Genomic DNA, 25108 nt, shown 5'->3' on the forward strand with positions numbered 1-25108 from the left:
TGCCAACATGAAAAATTCTATTCCGAAGATAAAGAAGATAAAAACTTGGAGAAATTATATCATATGTAAATATTCTTCAACTAATCTGTCTAATTCAGAGATTTAATTTAATCTTTATTTATTAAGTCGTTTTTGTTGGGGGTTTTTTTTACCGGAGGTCCAGGGAAGCCATCCAGGCCTGGTTGTCCATCTCTTCCAGCAGGACCTCCGTCGCCCTTCTCACCTGGTCTGCCGGCCAAGCCGGGGTTACCCTGCAGAAGAACACTCAATTTGAGTTGGTGGCAAACAAAATTATAAACGAAGAAGAAGAAAATGGCAGCAAACAGGAAACAACTTCTAAATCTTGCTTCCTTGACTTAATGTGGAACACATCAAGCTAGATTTGATGTTTCAAACTCAGCGTAGGACTATGTTTTGCAAGCAGGAGGGCAAAACTTAATGCAAAGGGCAATGATAATCAGTGTCGACTGTTGGCTGGATGGATGTTGGTCTCTAACAACTAATTACAAGAGTAAACTATTTATTTGGACTTAAAGCACATTTAAGCACATGTTGTTGTTATTTGTGATCATACTGCAAGCTTTCCACCTCAACATAAATTTACTTACTGGAAGTCCAGGTAATCCAGGAGGACCCTGAAAGCACATATTTGTTTGGGTTATTTGGTAGTTCATGTATAGCTTCTTCATCCTTCATCATGTATTTGCAGTTTTCTCGTAAAAATTGTTTGAATAGTTCTAAAAACATTCTTACAGAAATCTGCAAGCGACAGATCATGTTGGTCAGAAACCTTTTAATCAGATGGCTTACAGACTGTTGATAAACCCTTGATGGAACCATATTTGATCATTTAAATGGACATCAAAACTGGCCATCCCATAATTCACTGTAAGGTTGAGTTTCTTCTAGCCAATCAGGAAAGATCAGGTTATGTGACAGCTAGTGACATTAGTGTATCTGACCTATCAGCAATGGCCCAGAACCATGTCAGAATTTGGAAAATTGAGTTTTTCATCCTTATCTACGCCAAAATTTGTGGTTATAATATCAGAACTAACTGTGGTAAGTTGATGAAACCCTTGCATTATATATAGTTCAATAGGTATTGTTAGTGTTGGATTTCTAGAAATTTGGTGATACCATATTGGATCATATGACTTGGTCATTTAAAACTAACACAAGTGGTGGTAATCAATTATTCACGAATGCACCAAAACAATTTACCAAGCCATACTTGTTATTTCTAAAAATAAAAAAATAAAAAAAATTAAAGTACCTTATCATAAACTCACTGTAGGACAGTAGTGGTCAACAGTATATTGGATGTTGCCATGACTACACAGTGATCCAATACAAGGTTTACCCCATTTTAAGGGCTTTTTAGGCTTCATATACAGGAATATGTAAATTTGTTTGTTTGGTAAATGGCCTGTAGTTGTATAGCGCTTTACTTAGTCCCTATGGACCCCAAAGCACTTTACACTACATTCAGTCATCCACCCATTCACACACACATTCACACACTGGTGATGGCAGCTACATTGTAGCCACAGCTGCCTTGAGGCGCACTGACAGAGGCGAGGCTGCCGGACACTGGCGCCACCGGGCCCTCTGACCACCACCAGTAGGTAACGGGTGAAGTCTCTTGCCCAAGGACACAACGACCGAGACTGAACCAGCAACCTTCTGATTACAAGACGAACTGCCAACTCTTGAGCCACGATCGCCTCGTTTAGCAGTTTTTTACATATATATAATTACATTGCATATATTTGTGTTTGTTTTTAATCTAAGTCTTATTACCGTTAAAATAATTTAGTCAGTCAATATTTGTAATTTGTTTTGATTTATGAATGAAAAAAGGGCTGCTATTTTAACTTACTTTGATATATTTACAGTTTCTATGGTAATATATTTTGTTTTCACCAATTTTAAACTTCCCTGTTATTGTTCCTTCAAAGTTGCCTGGATTTTGCTTTAAAATGCTTCCTGCTTGTCTCTTTTATGGAAGCCAGCCCATCGAGTACCATGCTGTAGAACAGCACAACCTATATAAGGTTGTATACACGTACTCAGTTCAGTGAATGAACATTTCCATGTATTATAAAGGGTTAAGCAAGTACTATTGCTTATTCAAATTTTTACTCTGAATTTAAGCCTTATATAAAATTATCTTCAGAAGTCGGTAAGAACACGTGTACCTGTATTCCATCTGGTCCTCCGATGCCAAGACGTCCATTGAAACCACCAGCAGAGCCCTCCATGTCATCCTTCAAATAAAATGTTTTAAATTGCATTTTTGGAGATTAAATGTTTTTTGCAAAAGAAACATAGTAAAGCTAGCATGTCACTAGTCTGTCACATTTTGCAGTCATCAGTCATCTGACAACATTTTGGATCGGGGGAGGGGAAAACTCTGGAGACTGATCGAAGCTTATCCCGGTTGGAATGATGGGAGCAGCAGTCTAAGCAGAGAAACCAGACCTCCCTCTGCTTGCCCACCTTCTCTACCTCTTCAAAGATCAGGTCATGCCTCAGTGTGGAGGTTGCCCCTCCCTGAACCCGTATCTGCCCGAGGTTTCTTCCCTTAAAAGGGAGTTTTTCCTTCCACTGTCGCCAACTGCTTGCTCATAGCGGGTTGTCTGATTGCTGGGGTTTCCTCTGTATTATTGTAGTGCACTGCAAAAACTCAAAATCCTGCCAAGTATATTTGTCTTATTTCTAGTCAAAATATCTCATTACACTTAAAATAAGACAAAATCAGCTACAAAGCAACATTCTAGTAAGATATGGGAACTTGTTAGAATGTAAAGCACCTTGAGGTAATGGTTGCTAGGATTTAGTGCTATACAAGTAAAATGTACCTTATCATGATAACTTACAAATCCAACTCGATAACTTGGTCCAGGAGGCCCGGGAGGTCCAGGAGATCCAACTGGTCCCCTGGGTCCAGGCAGACCAGCTAATCCTGGCTCTCCTTGAGTTCCTGGTAAACCACGTTCTCCTTGAGCACCCTGTAGGGCAAAAATGAAATAAATTAATCAAAGCAAATGAGAGATTTAATACTTAGTAGACTGCATAATAAACAACAGTCGCCTCACAAGTGCCTTGAGGTGACTGTTTTTGTGATTTGGCACTGTATAAATAAAACTGAATTGAATAAATAAAGCTACAATGTGTTTTTAATTAATTGGCATCATGTATCATCCAAAACTAAACATGCAGCCATCAGAGTACTTGGAAGGAGTTTTCAAAGCACACACTGTTTTGCACAAAACACATGCTCACTGTCCTGGGACTAAATTTAGACGTCAGAATATGTGAAATAAAACACATCCAATTCTCAGATTAGACTTAAAGTCAAGTCTGCAACTGACAGTATTTGACAGACATTTGCATATTGTTAGAAGACACAAATCCCCTTTGATGACTGACACGCTGGAGCCCAGTTACCTGCAGATGGGAAGGCTTAGGAGAGGAGGAGGAGGATAAATAGTGAGGCAGCAGATTGGTGAGAAAAGAAAAGTAGGAACTTGGCTGAGGAAGAGAAAGGGATAGCAAAAGTTTTAGAAGTATTACATGACATACTGGTTATCCTGTGGGTGCCTCTACATAGTTGGAGATCCCAAAAGTGTGCCATAAACTTTGAAATTTATTAACTTTCTTCACAGGATTGTCTAAACCAACCTTTTTTGCGCCACGGACCGGTTTAGGCCCGACAATATTTTCACAGACCGGCCTTTAAGGTGTCGCGGATAAATACAACAAAATAAAACTAGTACCGGTACCGAAAAAAAGAAAATTTATTCATAACACAGTGAAAAGACCCAGGAAAACCGAGTTAACGATAAAAACGATAACAAAATAACGCTGAAAACCGATAAAAACCCTGAAAACCATACATTTCACATCTGAGCCTCAACTCTCGCGGCCCGGTACCAAACGACTCGCAGCCCGGTACCAGTCCGAGCCCCGGGGGTTGGGGACCGCTGGTCTAAACAATTCTTAATTACTAAAACAAGTTACATCAATAGCACTTTACATTTGGCCATAGTAGAAAAAAATGACACTAACTTTGAGATAAAATCTTTAAAAAGGAAAGAAGGAGAGGGGAAAAAAATAGGTCATCAATTCACACCTTTTCTCCAATTGCTCCTGGAAGACCCAGCTCGCCTGCATCACCCTATTTTAGGAAACACAGTGACAACACTTATCAACACCATTTAAAGTTGAATAGAAACTTGAAAATAAGAACTATGAACAATTTTCTTACTTTCAAAAAATCTAAAAGCGGCTGTGGACATGTTGTGTCTAATGCCTGTCCAAAGACTGAGCAATTTACTCATCAGCATTCGCTTAGTAGCTTATAGTTGGTAGCCAGTAGACATTTAAGGATATAGTTGCATATTTCCCACCCCTAATATTTGTGGTTGAAATGAGTAGCGTTTGTGTCATGTGTCACAGTATCCTTTGCTCCCAGTGGTACTCAGCTCAGATGAATCTTTTTTTAGAATTTAGATTCGTTTAATCCAGTACCAAGTACTTTGGATCGCCAACACTTAGCTTACCTGTCACACCACCAAATCACTGAAATTTCTCGGAGACTTCCTGTAGAGGCTTCCAGTGTCTTTCAGGATTCACACTCGCATTTACATCTATGGCAAATTTAGGACTACCAGTTATCCAGTCCGGTGGGGAAACTAGAAAGCCCGGAGATCCACACATTCCTTTCCATCCAACACTTGGAAGGTCAAAGCTAGTTAGCATAGCTTGAAAGCTTTTTTTTTATTGCAGTTCTCTCTGGATTTTAATTTTTGCTCTTGATATCTGAACCCCAGCAGCTACTGCACACTTCTAGCGTTTCTTACACATTATACGAAATGTCATTCTAGTTCAGATTATTAAATATCAGATTTATTTAGTTCTTAGAGAAGAAACTGTTATCTTCATAGTCTTTACCTTCTCCCCCTTGGGACCAGGAGCTCCTGGTTTGCCATCAGTACCCGGTATGCCAGGCAAGCCCTAGAGGCCAAAAGATTAGGATCAGATAGACATTCGTAGCTGATTATTGATATTTGGTTAGACTGAGAAGTTACTTCAGAGAGTTTGAATGTTGATATATGTATTAGTTAGTCATGTTGTGAGCCTGACACTTACAGGTTTACCAGGTGCTCCATCTTTTCCTGGTGGTCCGAATGCTGCAGAACTCGATGCTGTTTCAGCTGTAGAGGCGCCGGGAAGACCAGGTGGTCCGGGAGGGCCTGGGGGACCTGGTAGCCCAGGTAGACCCTGCATTTAAAAAAACAAACAAAAACATTCATTACATTTAGACTTTCACTTCAATATAAACATATATAAACAAAACCCTGGATAATTAAAGAAGTAATGTTTTTTTTCTCACCCGAATAGATTCCAGATCAGGGAATCCTGAGGCCTCCATATCCTCAAAGGTCTGAAATATATTTGAAATTAGGATACTCTTTTAAAACCAAACATTAAGCACTAAAATCAGCTGAAACTCACAGATTTGAATCCTGGTCCTGGGGGTCCTGGAGGACCTGGAGGACCCCTCGGGCCTGCATGACCTTCTCCACGGTCTCCCTGTAGGTACAACATTTGTTAAGACAAGGTAGGTCTGCTCAGCACATGTGCACTTTAAAGGATTCTTTTTACAGCTTCTGTTTTTTTTCCTTTCCTGTTACTCTGTCAGTGTATCTTACCTTCTCTCCTCTGGCTCCAGGGTCTCCTGGGGTTCCAGGGAAGCCTGGAGGTCCTTGAGCACCCTGTATTGAGAAAATCATCATGTTAGGGCACTTGAGATGTCGTGAGATGCCTATTCTGTATTTAAAGTCATACATTATTAAAAACAACTTACAGTTTTTCCATCCTCACCAGGATCACCCTGCAGGATGAATAAAGAATGACATGAGTTAGTAGTCAGACTAGTATGTAAATAAATCAGCTAGACCATAGATTTTAAATTCAGAGCCCTGTGAGTAGGATGTAGAAGTATCTCACAACAGGAACTACTGACATTCAAGCAAACTGATGTGTTGTCAGATTAATTAGCTTCCTTAGTTTTCTTGTATTTTATCAGGTTGTGTTTTCTCAATCCAATCCAATCCAATCCAATTTTATTTATAAAGCACTTTAAAATACCCAGCACAGGAACAAAGTGCTGTACAGAAAATAAGTTAAAACAATAGAATAACAGAAAACAGCAAAATAAATAAATAAAACATAAAATTAAAACAGCCCTATATTAAAACAAAAACAAGATAAAACAGCATCGAATCACCTAAAAACAACTAAAATAAAAAATAAAAAAAAAATTTCTCAAGTTTCGGTGCTTTGCGCTCTCTCAGCACTATGTGAAAACTATCAGAATAATATATGTAAACATGCAAACCGTGACAGATACAGTAACGTTGGTTCAACAGTAACAGCACATTTGTTGCGTTTGGTGTTTTCTAGTAAGCAAATAATTTTCAGTCCACTAACTGGCTCTCCATCAGCTCCTGGAGTTCCCTGGGGGCCTGGTGCTCCAGGTGGTCCTCTGGGTCCGGGAACTCTCGAAACAACTGAGCCGTCACTGCCGACTGTATACTCGGGTGCAGGTCCTGGAGAACCAGGGGGCCCCGGGGGTCCAGGTGGGCCTGGCTCGCCCTTTACACCTTTATATCCAAAGCCTGCGCTGCCCTAGAAATGGAAAGCATTGTTGCAGGAAAAACATTAAAATGTAATATTCTCACTGTTTGTCTTTCTAAAGTGCATCTGTAACATTCTTCTCAGTGATAACAACTAGAGAAACGATACAAACAGTTAAATTGGATTTGTAAGGCACTATTTTTGGAGTGTGCCTAACATTTAACAGCTAAAACACTACTTAAGAGCCCAAATGCATCACTGGAAATCTGATGCATGTTAAGTTTGAAGTAGAGTTGTTCACCTAAGGAACCATGAAGAGCAGTCACACCCATTTAATTTTAGTCGTTTATTACATTTGTATTCTTCTGTGACCAAAATCATCAAGCTACAAGTGAGCCAGAGGGAAATCTCTTACTTACCTTTTCTCCCTTTGTCCCAGATTCTCCCTGAAAATAGAAGAGACAGTAATGATGAAACAATTTCTCTATTTAGACCTGAAAAAATAGCAGGCATGAAGCACATCCCCAGTGTCTCATACTGTGGCCGAGGTGGCATCAATAGAAATCAAATCCAGAATCAAAACTACATTCAAAATGCTACACATGATCATATTTCACTTGTTGCATGTCAGTTTCACAATTTTACCTGTGCATAAATGTAGACCAGCTCACTTTATGCATGCGTCTCGTGGCAGAAGATAATGAGGTCAGTATAGATTCATTTTATTTTTCTCGTTTTCCGTCACCATTGTGCATTTTGACTTTCACAATTACGAAATAAGAACACAAATGTAGTTTTCTTTCAGAATAAAATAAAAACTATGATGCATGAAGCTGTCTGTCAGAGTGTTTGTTTCTTTGCCTAAAAAACTTTCTAGACTATCGGAGGTTAAGCAACCAAACTTGGGACACACGTCCATCTCTGAAGCCCCTGAAGGTTCTCGTCTATGTTGAACATTATTATATCACCATGATGCCTGGCAACCACTTAGATGCTAAAAACAGCCCATTTTATCCAACAGCACCTTATAAAAGCATCCTGTCATTTTATTTATATCCACAAATGTTTAATTATATTATATATTATGTTGCCTTGCAAACACAGAGCAATGTGCTAAATGAATTATTTTCAGCATATCAACAACATCTTGCACCCCCCCAATGTGATGAAGTACATTAGTTTGCCAGTAGCACAAATAGGCCAATCAACAAAATACAAGACTGTCAGTAATGTGTTGATACTCCATTAGAAATTTGCTGCTCCCTCTAGTGTTCCTTCAAGTTATTTTTTACCACATCTTCTTCACTGCTACTCTCATCTTTTCCAACCAACGATAAGGCTCTTGAAGTGTGGCTCTTAGTAACAGCGTATGTTAAGATAAGGAAAGGATACACTAATGTATGCTTCATTCATCAACGATCGTTTAATGATGTAGCACATAGAGTGAGGCCGTGAAAGCGTTTTCATTTAATTTGAGCCCTTAAAACAAACATTATTACAACTAACAAAGCTGACATAACTTCATAACCCAATATAAAAATAACAATTTTAAGCCAAAACTCACTATTCTACAGACAAACGGCTGTGCTGTCCAAACATGCATCCTTCAGGAAGCCTTAAATAAGAAACTGTTTCAAGCATCACCAGGTAACTACATTTATTTTATCCACCATAAAGGCTGAAACGTGTCTTTGAGTCCAAACCTTTTCTCCACGGGATCCACTCCTTGAGCTGGAGCCAGAGCCTGCTTCTCCCTTCGGCCCAGCTGGACCCCTCTCTCCCTTCTCTCCTCTGTCGCCCTTTTGTCCTTTAGCCTTGACTGGCCCGAGACAACAACAGCAGAGGGGAGAGTCGTTAATATCCTCATGAAAACCTCTCAAAAATGAGTAACGACTGTGTCCCACATCCCAAACAATAAACAGGATATTTCCTGCTCCCAAAAGAAGAGGAAGGGGTAAAAGAAAATTACTTTTTGCCTGATGGCGCATGAATCTGTGTGTGTGCACAGCCATAATTTTCAGCTATGTAAAGGTTTAACGGTGGTCACACCCACATACACAGATACCATGATGATATTCACGTGTGACCGGGTTTGACGTCCAACTGTTCTCAGTTTGAACATGAAGCTGGTCACTTTTAACAGTGCTCACATGCACAGCAAAATGATGCCCACTGCAAGAACATCTTTAATATTCCAGGTTTAAGGGAAAAAAACAGCTGGAATAAAATAATACCACAAGAAACAGCATCAGCAGCCCAAGCCAACCGGAAACTATTCCTGCACATGTCTTCAGTTCTCTAATTTGTTTAAGAAATTTAATATTTCTTAAATATTTACTTTTTTCCACTTGCTTGCTCTTTCACTCTTAGTTCTTCTAAATTTCTCTGTGAATGTAGTTTTTCAGGGCATTACAGCCATCAATGCCCAAACTTTAACATTTCACCACCATTAATGAATTCAGAAGCATTTACATATATGCATGCACTCCTGTACCTGTTTGCATGTTTAATCCATGTGAAATTGTGCTTGATAGCTACACATGCCATAAGCAGAGCATCTTGACAGACAGCAGAAGAGATGCAGGATTTGGATGCTTTGTCTGTGTTTTTAAACTCCCCTCAACCCACCTTGTGGCCCGTGAAGGGCGGGGCTGGACTCCACAGAAAGTGAAACGTACTGGGAGTCCCTTGCTGAACACAATATAGAAAGACAGCGTAAATGAAGTTTCCAGAATTCCTTGAGTCAGCTACAAAGTACTTTTGGGACACAAGCCAAACATTTTGTTCATTAAGCTGTGTGAAAAGTTTTGTTACTGTTTTGTCATCATCAAGCGTGGGTACGAAACAGAGCCATTAGCAATGTAATGCTTGGACATGATGTGCAGCCTACCTGAAAATGCAACGATAGTTAGGCTTGGGCAGTACTACAGTGAGAGTACACAGAGTGCTTAGTAATCCAAACATCTTTTGGCTGAATTGAAGTAATGTATTATAGCACACTACATAAAAACACCATCAGAGGGCAGTATGTGCTAGTAAACAGCTGAGCTAAGTAAACTGTGAATGACTTTAAGATTAGATGAAGCATAACTAGGAAAGTGTTGATAAACTGGTGATTAAGGTAAGCCAGACAATACAGAAAGCCTGTAGCTTAAGAGGGCAGCACTTTAAAATGGCAAAGTGGCCAACATCACTAACTCCTGGGCAGGTGTCCAGATGCAGGCAGCTGTAACAACTCGTAGTCTACTAGGTTTCATATCTGTTAATTCCAGTCACAAAGTGGACCTTAAGACTTTGTTTAAGCCATTTGTGCCTTTTAGAGCAGTTTGAAAATGATATAGTTTGCTGTGAGATATAGACCTTTCAAGCAGTTTGTGCTTCAGGCTTGATGACTGAACATGTCGCATTTTATTAGTCTCTTACTCTGCACTACTTTGAGTATGTAAGCGTGTTTTTGGACTGTGCACATACAGTCTAAGCCCTTGATTATACTTTCTACAGCTCAGAGTCGGATCAACTGGGGCCAGAGTGGCGTAAATTCTGTCATGAGATGGTGAGCACGTGGGTTCATTGACTGACACTGTATCCTTAACAGTGTATAATCAAAGTTTAGCTAACAGATTAGCACTTGTTTCTCTCAAATAACATTCCTCCTGACTCTTAAAAAAAGAGAAAAAAAATCATCATGAGGTTGGCTTTTTCCATCTTTTACAAATAAAATTATCAATACTGTGACTTTTGATGGTTTCCACTTTCCCCTTAATTAGTACACATACCACTAATGGTTTAGGTTAAGTCTTTAAAATACAGAAGTCAAATTATTATTTATACTAGCAGTATGTGAGATACTACTAGCATATGAGGATACATTGTCCTGAATACATTCTCATATAAATTCATTATGAAAGCATAAAAAAAAAGTGAAATGACATTTTTGCTGTTCAGCTTCCATAGTGCATTACTCATGTTGGCCACTAGATGGAGACATTTGTCAGCAAATCTGTTCCTAACGAGCCTGGACTGGTTCAGCTATGCACGTTGAATAAATATGACCTCAGTGGCAACATGTGGCACCATTAAACTCCTCTAGTTATACCCGGCAGGTGAGCCTGTGTCAGCATGTGGAAGTGTAGAGCTTATTTTCCATCTTTGAAAGTAAAATAAATGTATTAAAGACACTGACATTCGCTAGGGGCTGATTTAAAAGAACCTGTAAAAACACGGGGGTTGCATGAAATGATGAACTGAAAATGAATAAATCCAAGTCTGCTGTCACATAAACTCACCAGTCTCATCATTCCTGGTCATCGGTGGGCGCGGAATGGGCCTCAAATTTGGACGAGCCGTCTGCAGAAAAATAACAACATGACAGACAGAGATGCATATTTAAAAAGGGCAGGAGGCGACATTTGCTGGAAGCTGCACTGATCTTGCTCTAGATTTTATGGCTCAGTTTCCCTCCATCCACTCCGCAGAAGAGCCCTGGAAATAATCCTGCAGCCTGGGAAAAAGTTATCCTTGTTAACATTGATGCCAAACAACGCCAACCAAAATGAGTCATGTTTCGGTACTGCTGTGCCATTCATCTGCATTCATCTTTACAGACTGTGCAGCCAAAGCTCTCTTAATAACTAACAAAACTGTTTCCCAGCTCTACACCAACCCTTTTGAAAAACATGATTAAGTCAACATGTGCTTTCCAAGTTAGAGAACCAGTACCAGATTTCCCTTCATTTACTGGCAAACTGCTTTTGTTGTCAAGTTGACTGTAATTGCCGTTTTTGTGTTAATCGCTGTCAGACGTCTCATGCCTGGGTTCTGTAGCAGACCTCCTCTGCTGACAAGGAACACAATCCACAGTGTGTTCAGTCATGCTGTTGCTGCTGCCTTATCGGTTTGGTATTAATAGAAAAATGTTGTGCGAAAACTGTTTGATTAGCAAGCGAATTACACAGTTAGGTCCATAACTTGATAGACAAAAACACAACTTGTGTAATTTTGCTTCTGTACACCACCACAGTGGATTTTAAGTCAGTTAAAGTGAAGATGTTCAGCTTTAATTCAAGGCGGTTAAAGATGTTGTTTGATATGTTGAGATATTGCAGACAGACGGAGGCAGTGGCCAAATCAACAATCTGGTACTTCAGTAGGCTCAGGGGGTTGGGAAGCGTATCTGTAAACGGAAGGTCACCAGTTCGATCCTTGGGCTCTCTGTCCTGGTCGTGTCGCAAGACACTTTACCTTACCGCTTACTGGTGTTGGCCAGAGGGGCCGATGGCGCGATGTGGCAGCCTCGCTTCTGTCAGTCTGCCCCAGGGCAGCTGTGGCTACAACTGTAGCTTGCCTCCACCAGTGTGAGAGTGAATGAATAGTGGCATTGTAAAGCGCTTTGGGTGCCTTGAAAAGCGCTATATAAATCCAATCCATTATTATTATAAAGTGAATGATCGCAGAATTATTTCCATAATTAAGAAAAACAACTCCAACTAAAATGCACATCTCTAATAGAAATAGAAATACAGAGAATGTACAACAAGGGACAAACCAGTGGTTATCAGTGATTAGACTTTGAAAACAATCTCTTACCATAACGATATGAAGAGAAAAACATGAAGAACAAGAGAAACAGCTCGTGATCCATGATTTTCTGTCAGAAAGGCTGGAGGTAGTGTTATGGCATGGGTCCATATGTCTATGAAGGATGAATTGTGAAGTGTACAGAGCTATACTCTCTGCTTAGCTGAGACAGACCTTCACACTGCAAACGGATAACGATCTAAAGCTTACTGCAAAAGCAACCCGAGAGTTTCTCAAGACAAAGAAATCTGATATTTTGGATGGCCGAGTCAGTCACCCGATCTCAACCCCAGAAAGAGCAGACTTTTCAGTTAATAAAGAGCAACCTGAAGGCAGAGAGACCCCACAATTAAGCTATGTGAGCAATAAAGGCTTAGAATTTGGTGTTGTCCATGAATTCAACATTTCAGGCAGTCATTAAATTCAAAGGATTGACAAGGGCAAAATGCTCGCATACAAGCGTAATTAGACTCATTATGTCTTTGTTTTTGTCCCTTCAATAGAAAAGTTACGAGCAGGTTTTTTGGACCGAGAAAAGACAGCATGCAGTCTGCTGACAATCCTGTGTTACTAAAATCAGCGGGCCTTCGAGACGCAACAGGAACAATTAAAGGTCAGCTGAGGCGAGGTCAGTAACGTTCCCAAAGCAACAGGAAATAATGCAAATACTCCCTCTCTTTGGCTCATTCTTCACCGGTGACACACCTCAGATGGTCACCTGAGGAATTCGAGCGGGGAGTGGGCTGAAGAATGTAAGAGAGGGGAGCTAAAGGGCCAGAGTGATGCCACTGTTGATAATTAACCAGTTTCCTCTGCAGGACAAACTCCTTCCCGCTGCGTTTCACAGCACTGACTATGCCAAGAATCTGGCTGGAGCATTATTGACTCCTCTAAATTGCATCAATGTGATGGAGAATACCATACTTGTTCACTTCTTCACCGATCCATCATAGTGGGGGATGTCGGGTGGGAGGCTCATTTAGAACATAGTGTTGATGGATTTGAACCACACAACCCCCTGAATCTAAGAGCAGGTATGCAGCTCCCTCAGCAACGAGCATATCCCACCTCCACAGCAGTTTAGCCTCTTTTTTTCCCCCCCTCTTTCTTTTCTGCGCTCTAAAGAATCGCAGAGAAACTTCTTGAAATCTGCACATATTTGTGGTTGGCCTGAGGACGAAGGGAAAACAGCCCGTGTGTTTAGAAAATGCAACAAACAGGGTGTTGGGTAACAGAAGAATTAGAATCAGAAAGAAAAAGAAGAAGAAATGATCTAAATAGAAACAATTCACCAAAACAATGCTACGTCTCATTAAAAACCCCACTGCAAACAAAATGTGAGACATGGTTACAGGTACGATGAAAAAGGAGATTTCTTCAGCAGTTATCTAGAAAGGCAACACACTGGAGTAATAGGTCATTTCACAACAGCCATCTCTGCAGATTTTTATCTTCGCCATTTAATCTAATTACATGATTTGGGTTCATTCAGTGTATCAGTCTGAATGTTCACCGTCTTCTCCCTTCTAAATATAAAATTGTGTTTTCACAGGTTCACAGTTTCATTGCTGAACAATTGAACCGTTATTTGCATGCTTTCATATCTAAGATAGTTGAAATGGGAGAAACATGTAGAGATAAACCCAGGAATCAAGTCCTCCCGTGAACTTTAGAGAGAAGTGTGCACTTATTCACATTTAGAATTGATAAAATCCACCGAACTCTTGGCTAACGAAGAACTGTTTCAAGCATTATGCTCTTCACTCCCAGCTGTGACAGCGTTAAGGATGACTGACTCGCTCTCCCATCTATCACCGTGAATTCCAGGATGACAAAATGGAAAGTCTCACTTATACAACTCTCCCTGTCTAACTTGTCCTTGCCCCGACTTGCCTAAATTGCACCAGTTGGACAATTGTGCAGAGTGTAAGTTATACTTTGTGTGAACAGATCATCATCATCAGATGGAAAACACTAACATGTGGGCATTAAATGCCAGCTGTTGTCTTTTAAATTGCGTTGTATATTATATGATGCTAGTAAAAGTCTGCGAAGGTGGAAAAAAACCCCTTTGTAAATGCTGCGAGGCACTAAGGCAGCGAATGTAGGCCTGTAATGATGGAGATACTTCCGACTGGAGGTACCTGCCCTCTCCAACTTTCTTTCCACCCCTGTCAGTTCCTGTACACGCGTTTGATTGAGAAACCAGTCAGAATAACAAAGCCTTGAGGCCGGGGGCCTCTAACTTGGATCAGATTTAGTCCAAATTGACATCTGGTTTTTCTAACTCTTCACTATAATTGTGAGTGGGAGTGCATGCGTGCAAGCACAGCGCATGGCAGTGCAGGGTGGAGGACTGTGCTAGCTTCTCAGCCTGCGTGGCTATCTGTGAGGGTGGGAAGATGTGAGTGGGTGACTGTGGAATCTATGAGAGTGAGAGAGACAGAAACCAGAGAGAGGAAGACAGAAAGACAAAGAGGTTACAGATAGAGTGACAAAAAGGGAGGTGATGGAAGTCACTAAAAGATAGTCGTAGATGATGCATGCGCAGAACAACATGAGCATGTAAGTGAGCCCAGCAATGTTTGTGGGCCATGTTTGATCCATGTTGAACCAGCGATAGCTCCACATACACAGAACGTAACAGCTCAGAACTTGTGTTGCAATTATTGGTTTTTATTAGGGCACCAATAAACAAAAATAAGATCATTTAGAGTAGATTGCCTCTAACCTCAGACTAATGGTTCTGAAGCCTCAGCTCGGTTCACGTTAGATTGGACAGACCAGAGGAGGCGTGCTGCTTTGATCTGTGTGTTGATCTTTGTGGTTGCACATGCATGCTTTCTCAAAAAAAAGTTTTAAATAATACATTTATAAGACACTCCAGTCCAAAAACATAAGATGATGGATTAATAGAATGAGCTGCCTTAACAGAGACTCTCATCACATGGATGGACCCCAGCTGCATGGTCTTGGATTGCAGTTTGTAGCCCTTGTTCTGCTCTGCTGTGTTGCAGCAGATCTCAAGAGGACAACAGGGATTCTTGTGTCTTGGCCAGTTGTCATCTAAGACACCAGAGTTGGAGTTCATGTGACCACAAGACCAGAATGAATGAGCACCAAAGCAACAGTGGCTCAGCAGGCTAGCCGGCCTGACATGACAGGAAGAGCCGAGCTACCCGGTTAGCTGTGAGTGAATGTTTGAAGAAAAAAAAAAGGTCAAGACAACTGTCCACTAGTAAATCAGTAAAGCGTCAGTGATAAAGAGACGATTTCCAAATCTAGTTTGCTAACAGCTGACTTACCTGCATGGCAAGTTAAAGTTTATATGTGGAATGCATACCTGGTCATTGTCAACCACCATGTAGCCATGCCTTAAATGATGCTCTCCTAAAATTTGCTTTGTAAAAGCTCTTTGTCCCTAAATGTATACGACAGAAGCAGCTCGTGTTCCAGACATCAACTCAGCAGTTTTTAATCTCCCACGGGGGGATGAGTGGTCACTCACTTATATCGAGTAATCTGAGACATCAGTGGTATATTCAACACTGAGTTTACAGAAGCACAGTCTGCTGCACACACTCCGTGTCTGTGTCTTACTTGATCACCGGCTTGAATCCTCATGATGTATTAATGCATTCTTGTGCACGTTTGATCCACAACTTTAAAGCAAACTCATTAGCATGTTTACAACAGTGCATCGAGAGGAACAAGCAAAATAGCAGTGCAGTCGATCAAGCAGAATGCAAAGTGACAAAGAGAAACCTTCATAGGAAATAAAGAAACTTGAGAATACACAAAAGATGTTGCATACCGTCCATGTGTGTTTTTCCGTGCCTGGTCTTGGGGGTCTGGTTTCCACATAACCGCTTCCTTCCCCTGAAGCCTGAGGAGACCGATCATACATTTTTACACTTCATTTTATTGTTAACAAGACCACGCTCTTGGTTTTATTCAGTGCTCTGACCATTATAAACCTGAAAATGTCCTTTTAACTGTGTGCAAAGAAAGTTTTAATAAAATATGTGTGCATATATATTTTAAGACCAGAAGCTCTTTCCTTCCTGCGCTCTCAGTCACAGCGTATGTGGCCTCTTTTGCTCGACCGTGTTGTGTCTATTGTCGTAAATCTAGTATTTGTGTTACCTTCTTGGCTAGGTTCCATGTTACACAGAATTTATGTCTGCATTAACACCAGTAAGTCAAAGGCATACATATTTGCTATACTAATTTAGAGTAAGAAGCTTTCATACAATAAACTCCCATTACATTCAACCTTTCTTGATATATCAGCGTATTTGATGTGTTGACAAAACATGGAAACAGCTGTTAGGTTGCCATTGGAGATAAAAGGCACATCCTGAAATGGGAAACCTGTGATTTCCCTCATCTAATCCAAACAACATCTAAAAGATTTGATGACAACAAGCAGTAAAGTCACAAACTTTATTCTGTCAGTAAGGACATGGTTTTGGTGGTCTGGGTGAGCTGAACAGCTGTGAATGTTTTACTAAATAACAGTTAAGGCTGCTGGTGGGCTGCGGCAAAGCACCTGTGTTTGTGTCTGGGTGGTCAGGGTCAGCGGTGCAAAGGCTGCTCTCAGACTTACAGCCCTTACAGATTTACTGGTTAACCCTATGATGCCCTTTGTATCATATTTGGTACATGATTAATACTTGCCATAATTTGTTATGGACAAAACTCTATTTTTTTTAAATAAAATTAACATTGTTGTTAACAAAAAGTTGCCAAAAACACCTAATGTATCAAACGCAATACAAAAAATCTATAATAAAAATAATAGGTAGTTATAAGGTTAATAAACATCTCAGTTCCAAAGAATGTGAATTTTCTGGCTATTTTTTAATGGGTAGGGTCTTACTGGTTTAAGTGAAGTTGCATACTGAACTAAAGCATCAGGTTTAAGTAAAATGGCATCACTTGTGTTACTGTAGGATATCTCTTCCACGATTTGGCTGTTCTTATTTCCTTTAAAGTCATGATTAACTGATTCAAAACTGCTGAAATAAATCATTAGCTTTGGCTATGTCGATGATTAGCTGTCCATTCTTCAGTACACAGTGTTAAGGTGTTCATATTATACAAGTATTGATAAAATGCACGATAATCTTTCTTGGCTTTCTGTACAAGCTAAATTATACTATGGCTTACTTGTATTTTTAAAGAAAGCAATACTGGTAAACACACCACACTTTTTTTATGCTCAGTTGCAGTATCCAGATGAAATACATAATCATGCTACACGATTTTCAACTAACCATAATTTAGTAACTCCTCGAGTTAAAAGTAACTTTTTGAAAAACTCTGTTATATTCAGAGCATCTTTTCAGTGGAATAAGTTGCCTTATGCAATTAGAGAATTGGCTTCTATTCATAATTTTAAAAATCACCTAAAAGTCTATTTAAGCAGTTTTTAATTTATTTGTAAAAATTGTAAGAGGGTAATGTCACTTGTAATGGAAATTGTGTATTTAGTTTGAGTGTTTTTTTATTTTATTTTATTTTTTTTTATAATTTTTAATATTTACATGTTTACATTTTCAGAATTGTAAAACCTTATTGTGGATGTAAGAGCCAAATTATGTGGACATTTTGCATCCAACTCATTGTGTAACATTTTATTTGGTGGTATTTGATGGTTTGGGCCCCAGGAAGACTAGCAACCACTGTTGTGGAAGCTAATGGGGTTCCTTATAAATAAACAAATAAACAAATAAACACACATGCTGCTGGCTATAACTATAAAAAAGATATCATGGAACAAAATCCCTGATTTGAGACTTTGATAAACATAATGTAGCAACTTAATTTAGGCCAGTTTGCCAGTTCCAAAAACTACTCCAGAGACGGTTTTATCTAGTTAGCTAGCTAATTATCCCTGATATTAGTGGTTAAAAGACACAAGTGGTCAAAAGCTGGGACATTTCATTTTTTAACTGGGATTCAGCACATCCTTTAAAAAATTCTAATGTGCAATTATCTGAATTTGAAGCCTTGAAAATTACTTAAAACTTTTTATTACAGATCTTAAACATGGATCATATTGGATTACTTTTACAAAGTGGAATATTCGTCAGCTTAACTGTGCAGCCTGTTTAAATTTTATCACATACACATAGCATACATTTGTCTGCCTTCTTATTTAAGAGTCGTCACATCAGGTAGCAACGTATATTTGATTGGGCAGATTTCTACACAAGGTGGACTTCGTGATTGAACACCAAAAAGATTTGGGTCTACTAAGTAGACCTAGAGCACGTTTACTGTTGCATTTTATTTGTAGTGTGAACAAGCATACAAAAAAATCGGATTTGATCAAAAAATCGGAATTGAGCATTAAGACCTGCAGTGTGAACGTAGCCTAAGTAAATGTGTAGACCACTGCAGTATGTAGCCACTATTGTGCACACATAGCTAATGCTGGTAGCATTGCATTTATCTGAGTTGAATCTGGTTTGAGCACAGCACCCTTTTTGTAAAAAAATCAAACTACTCATACAGTTTTAGAGGAAAACTTATGATCAAATAATATTATACTGATATTTGTGGCACTTTGCACCATGCATAACTTTGAGTGCATGATGCCAGATTAGTTTGCAGGCCAATGTTAACGTTGTCACCCAGAGTCACCTTTCCTTGGAGGTTAACATCCACACCTTACACAATGTTTAAACTGGCATTCTTTTGACTAGTCACCAACCTGGAAATATAGAACTCTATGTGAAAACAGCACTGAAGCTTTACCTCTGTAAACACTTTCCTGACGAGTTTATGCCATATGTCCAGTGAGTTCAGTCACATGTGAGTCATCCAGTATGTATGTGATAAGTTGTTACTCACAATGTCTGAGTCATCTTCATCCTCCTCACAGTGCCTGCTGGCAGCAAAGGGATCTCCCATCACCCTCAGCTCGCCGATCACGCCCTGTTGCAAAACATGAATGTGATATTTAAATGTTTGATGATAATAAGAACAGTACAGCTCTTCTTCTCACATATACAACATGTACTGCTGCCAGGACATGTATGCTTTTTCTTTTTCAGCAGTGCTTTGATTTAATTATATTTCTTAGGGAATTTCCCCTTCCACAAAATCAGAGGGGCTATTGATGTCTCTGTCTGTGAAGTACCACTATCTGTGCCTCAAACACACCATCTGATACATGTTCCCACACAGGACACTCACGCAGATAGCATTTTTACCGTCTTCCTGCCTATGAAAGGCCCATTAGCTGTGCATGTCGAGGTGGTCTCTCTGCTGTGGCATTATTTGAAGTCGACTCTTCTTCAGGACACATTTATGTCCCAAGAAAAAGAGTCAAATGGATTTTTTTAAGAGAACTTTGAAGATAAAGAGCACTTTGACATTTTAACCCAGTCTCTCCACAGACCTTTAAGGCCTATTCAGTAACATTTCCATACAGTGGATGTCCCTTTTAATCTTTACTGCTTCAGATCTTCACAATAAATCTTCGATTTTGTTCACATGAAGGTCAAAACTTGTCACTACAGCATGTGTTTTCTGATGAACTTAAAATACTTCTAAATCCCCCTTTAGAATGGAATGTGCATTTTTAAAATGCAAAATATAAATATTTAGATGTTTGCAAGAGCTTGCCAAGTCTTGATTTGATTAAGGAAATTAAATTCACAAGACCTCTGGAGCCCTAGGGCCATGCTCAGGTCAACACATAACACATGGGGGGAAAAAGTCTTCAGATTATTAAAAAAATATTGCTTTAGGATAACTTTTAATAATAAGCAGTTGAGAAAACGTCCTCCTGCTTAAACATCCAACCACCAGGAACGGTATATATATACATCCTTTTTTTGGCTGGCCAAAGGAGGAGATAGAAGTCATTGACATAAAGACAAGAAAGCTCCTTACCATGCATGGAGGGTTTCACCCCAAGTCCAGCACCCTGAGGTTGTACGCTAAGCGGAAGGAAGGGGGCCGGGGACTGGTGAGTGTCAGCACCACAGTCCAGGATGAGACAACAAACATCCAAGAATACATCACGAAGATGGCCCCAACTGACAGCGTGCTCAGTGAATACCTCAGGCAGCAGAAACCCAAGAAAGAGGAGGGAGACGAGGAACCATCATGGAAGGACAGGCCCCTGCACGGTATGTACCACCGGCAGATAGAGGAGGTGGCTGATATCCAGAAATCCTACCAGTGGCTGGACAAAGCTGGACTGAAAGATAGCACAGAGGCAATAATCATGGCAGCACAAGAACAATCTCTGAGTACAAGATCCATAGAGGCTGGGGTCTATCACACCAGGCAAGACCCCAGGTGCAGGCTGTGTAAAGATGCCCCAGAGACAATCCAGCACATAACAGCAGGGTGCAAGATGCTAGCAGACAAGGCATACATGGAACGCCATAACCAAGTGGCCGGCATAGTGTACAGGAACATCTGTGCCGAGTATAACCTGGAAGTCCCGAGGTCAAAATGGGAAATGCCCCCAAGGGTGGTGGAGAATGACCGAGCTAAGATCCTGTGGGACTTCCAGATACAGACGGACAAAATGGTGGTGGCTAACCAACCGGACATAGTGATGGTAGACAAACAGAAGAAGACGGCCGTAGTGATCGATGTAGCGGTTCCAAATGACAGCAACATCAGGAAGAAGGAACACGAGAAGCTGGAGAAATACCAAGGGCTCAGAGAAGAGCTCGAGAGGATGTGGAGGGTGAAGGTATCGGTGGTCCCCGTGGTAATCGGAGCACTAGGTGCGGTGACTCCCAAGCTAGGCGAGTGGCTCCAGCAGATCCCGGGAATAACATCGGAGTGTCCAGAAGAGCGCAGTCCTGGGAACAGCTAAGATACTGCGCAGGACCCTCAAGCTCCCAGGCCTCTGGTAGAGGACCCGAGCTTGAAGGATAAACCGCCCGCAGGGGCGAACTGGGTGTTTTTTTTATATATATATATTTAACAAAATTCTATCTTGTGTCATCATTTATGTAACAATTTTATTAAATAGATGCTTTTAGCAAATGGATGTGTTAGACAAATTATGTTGAATATGGAGCAGTAGTTATCGTACATGGTATATGTATGCACGATGCTGTCATGCTTTTCAGATATATTTCAAAGTCAGTTCAAAGTATCTAAGGTGGAAGACTTTTATTTCGTATTAACAACATTGAAAGTGTGATCCTTTTTAATGGGGTCCTGAAATGCATGTTACGATTTTCTTGCAGAAGACAAACTGATGAGAGCATTCTATAAATGCCTAAGCTAACTCAGCTAGACTACACACCTTTGGAGGGGGAGTTGCAAGTTCAATTCCCACCTGGTATCCAGTAAGGGTCCTGGCTAGACCCCCATGCTAAAACCAAGGCCTGGATTGGCGTGGCTACGTCTGCAGCCTTTCCGCAGCTCAGACACAAGCATTTCACTACATGTTGTACTATGTACTATATATGTGACAAATAAAATTTGAAATAAATAAAACATTCGTGTTGGTGTTCATGTACCTCGAACTTTTAAAGAAGTGGTGCAGCATCTACCAAAAAAAAAAAACAAAAAACCATGGCACAGATTGGGTATCAAGAATCATGTAAATCTGCTGATGTTGGTACGGACTATTACATTTCTGGTATTTTGATGTCTGTACCCAAAGCACTGTTCAAACATGATTGGTCAATACCACAACAGAGCGAAACCAGAAAGCTTCCAATATACAAGTCTGAGAGCAGTCTGGGATGAAGCTGAAAACAGTGCCCATATTAGGCAAATCATTTTTTCCCTTTTTCTACATTTCTTTTCCATTTCATTTTATTTTCTATCAGTTTCCAGGGGAACGTAGGAGATTCCATCAGTCTTGATGGATGTAACCTTAAAAAAAGTGGAAAGTGGGACGAAAATGATTCACTTAGACTTATATTTGTCTATTAATATAAGGTCATGCATGACTTTCATGAGTGTTGTCTATTAAGTGTTGAAATTCAAATCTAAAAAACTTCCGTTTTTTTATTTTCCAAAAACAAAATTGCACAAATGAAAGATTGTTCCACACCCAAAAGGGTTTGGTTGAATTTTCAAGGCTCAAAGATATAAATCTTTTCAGCGATTTTAATCACAACTGTTACTAAAGAGTGCATAATTGCATTACATGGATATAAAACAATCACTCTGCAATGATTGATTGAGATCTCAAGTATGAAAAATAACTTAAGCAACTCAGTTTTTGCCTAAAAGGTTTGTCCCTGACAAATTACTCAGTTTTTATATCGAGTTCTTCTTTTGCTTTTTGTGTTGATAAACTTAAAATAATTGCATTCTCTGAGGCAGAATAAAAAATGATCACTGGCTGTTTTCTCCGTGTAATTAGCCATGGCTGAACTACTGCAACCCCTGCAGCTAAGGCCGCCAGTTGTGGTGGCCAACCGCTGAGATGTACACCAGTCAAACGACTGGCACTAATTACATCACTACTGTGAGGTCTTCCAATTATTTGTAGAATCTACAGATGATACAGACATTAATGTTTTGGTTTGGAGTAGGCAATTTGAGCAATTGGATCACATGAGAGTTATTCAGCCAAAATGTTTCACAGGATAATAACAACCGTGAAAAATCAAAACACTGATCTGCACCTTTCCAAGACTTCACGCAGCAGGAATCTGGTCTCTAAGTTAATGTTGGTTGTATGAAGCTTTAGTTTAGGAATGCAACAGTCTGATTTACTCGATGCACAATCAACAGATAGTTCTTTACCTGTTATGAAAGGATATAAAATAAATGTATTGTATTTACTAGATCAGTGTTTTGGTCAAAAAGGTAAAAGCCTGTTTACACACCAGGAACTTATCAGGATCAGCTCCTCCAGCCTGCCCAACAAAGACGCCAGCACCACTTTCCAGCTCCATGTTCTCCGCAGGCCTCTCGATGTGCACCACCTGAGGGTCTGTGTCACAGTTGAAGTAGAATAGCACCTTGTCGTCCATCACTGCGAGAGAAAAACGGATCCAGGTGTTCGTCATAGAGGGCACGAGGAACCTGGCTGCCTCAAAGGACCGAGCTGACTTGGGCTTGGTGTAGTACAGAATGACATTTTGGTTGTTGTCCTGCACGGCTGACAGTTTAACTCCCACATGCATGATACTCTGCCGAGCATCCGTGATGGAGAAGATGACCCCGCCCTGATTAGTGGTGGGTTTCAGGTTGAACATGAGGGAAAACTCTCGATAAAATGGGTTCGGGAGGTGGGCGCGTGCCAGCTGGCCCGTATTGGCATCCGGTCCAAAGACAAAACTAGGGGTGTTGTCTGGTCCGTAGATTTGGGTGATCTCACTTGGAGGAGGATCTCCAATCAGTTGTAGCAGGGAGACTCCACTGTCTTCTAAAGGGAGAGAAACAAGATGTCAGGCCACATAAAACAGCATAAAACAGCAGAGGTTTAAAGGGAGGGCAGCATGGCAGAGTAGGGGTTAGACCAGGAGGCTGTTGGTAGGTGACAAAATGTGGATGTTTGTGATGGAGGCAGGACGGGTACTTGCATTGACTGCAGCTGAATCAGTCACAATGCCCTTTGTAAAGAAATGTATGTGAGAATGTAAATGGTACAACATCTGCTTTTAGCAAACCATGTTTTTTTTCCTAGAAACCCGGGGAAAGCAGCTACTCTCAAGGGACCACAAACAAACAAGTGATTTTATTACTTGAAAATATGGAAAGCAAAACATCTGCAAAAAAGGGAAAACACGAGAGTAAGAAAAGAAACACTTTCTCAGACGTTAGAAGTCCTGCACACCAAAAGCAAGAACTTCCTAAAGTATGAAAGAAAGAAACCTCGTCAAGGTTTATCCTCTACTCATGCACAGTGGAAGTAGATGAAAAGCCTGAACAGATGGATATTTATGCATCATTCCTGAAGACACTGACAAAAAAAAAAAAGCACAAAACTTTTCAAACTTGCATGACATCTGCTAGATGTCATGACTTGGGGCACTGCAGGGACCAACAGCTGGGCCTCCGGCATGTCTGTGCTGACACTTCCATCACCCCGGGCGACGCTGGCAAAGTCAGTGCATAATTTAAAGTGTTTAAGAAAGGCAAAAAAAAACAAAACACAAAGAGCAATGTGTATTCATGCACATGCACTGTGGACACAAATTTTGATGTACTGACATCAAACCAAACCTCTGCTCTTTGATCCCCCCCCCCCCATAAAGAAATGTTTCCATGTGTTAAAAACAGAATGACCAAAATGACTGTTTTTGGACAACATGTGATGCATTTCTGATTCTTTGAAGAAATGCTTTGGTTTACCACCTGGTGACTAATGAGCGAGCTCTATCGCTCAGTTCAAAGCCTCTCCACTGCCTGACTGCTGGAGATCAATTGGATCAGCAGTTGGCTGCGTCGAGAGCCTAAACACACGAGATATTTTATCTGAGCCGAAGATCCCGCTCTCTTCAGTACCATCATAAACACCAGTCTGAACATTCTGCTCGCTATCGGAGGACCGCAGATGCATTTATTTGAATCTGCGCAAACAGAGAACCCAGTCAAGCTGCAACAGGACGGCAATAAAAATACCTTCCATTGTGCAGTTCCTCTCTGCACCAATCAGGCTTCTAGAGCAGATTTATCAGTAAGCGGATGAGACCATTAATAGATGTACACTCACATACATATATGCATGTCAACAGACATATAAGTAAAGTCCAAAGACTGATAAATATTTTACTGGAGCCTGGGAAACACTTTTAGTCAGGTTAGAGGCCATATTGCAAGCCAACACATCAAAACTAATAATTAAATTTACAGTCCCAAAACAATCAAAACTTCAGTATAACCTATCTAAATTAAAAAAGAAAGGGAAACAAATCACCACAGGATGACACAA

At 40.3% G+C, this 25108-nt stretch overlaps 1 protein-coding gene across 8 annotated transcripts in view; it reads right to left on the reverse strand.

The window, feature by feature from the left end:
- col18a1a (collagen type XVIII alpha 1 chain a) overlaps positions 1-25108 on the reverse strand; it is a 77507-nt gene that overhangs the window by 11218 nt on the left and 41181 nt on the right. For 3 of the 8 annotated variants that reach the window (XM_035909053.2, XM_087852992.1, XM_087852990.1), the window contains 19 exons: positions 23058-23599; positions 19087-19170; positions 16040-16111; positions 10935-10995; positions 9277-9339; positions 8352-8467; positions 7068-7094; positions 6502-6699; positions 5876-5902; positions 5721-5783; positions 5524-5601; positions 5402-5452; positions 5158-5289; positions 4960-5022; positions 4139-4183; positions 2883-3014; positions 2202-2270; positions 609-635; positions 153-251 (listed from right to left, as the gene is read on the reverse strand). In XM_035909053.2, coding sequence (XP_035764946.2) covers positions 153-251; positions 609-635; positions 2202-2270; positions 2883-3014; positions 4139-4183; positions 4960-5022; positions 5158-5289; positions 5402-5452; positions 5524-5601; positions 5721-5783; positions 5876-5902; positions 6502-6699; positions 7068-7094; positions 8352-8467; positions 9277-9339; positions 10935-10995; positions 16040-16111; positions 19087-19170; positions 23058-23599 — 1949 coding nt within the window. Of the gene's footprint in view, positions 1-152; positions 252-608; positions 636-2201; positions 2271-2882; positions 3015-3057; positions 3538-4138; positions 4184-4959; positions 5023-5157; positions 5290-5401; positions 5453-5523; positions 5602-5720; positions 5784-5875; positions 5903-6501; positions 6700-7067; positions 7095-8351; positions 8468-9276; positions 9340-10934; positions 10996-16039; positions 16112-19086; positions 19171-23057; positions 23600-25108 lie in introns of those variants that run through there. The other 5 variants (XM_087852994.1, XM_087852993.1, XM_087852996.1 and 2 more) reach the window with 4 other exon arrangements.

The sequence above is a fragment of the Neolamprologus brichardi genome, chromosome 16 (assembly GCF_056152115.1).
Source record: "Neolamprologus brichardi isolate AB-2024 chromosome 16, ASM5615211v1, whole genome shotgun sequence".
NCBI lineage: Eukaryota > Metazoa > Chordata > Actinopteri > Cichliformes > Cichlidae > Neolamprologus > Neolamprologus brichardi.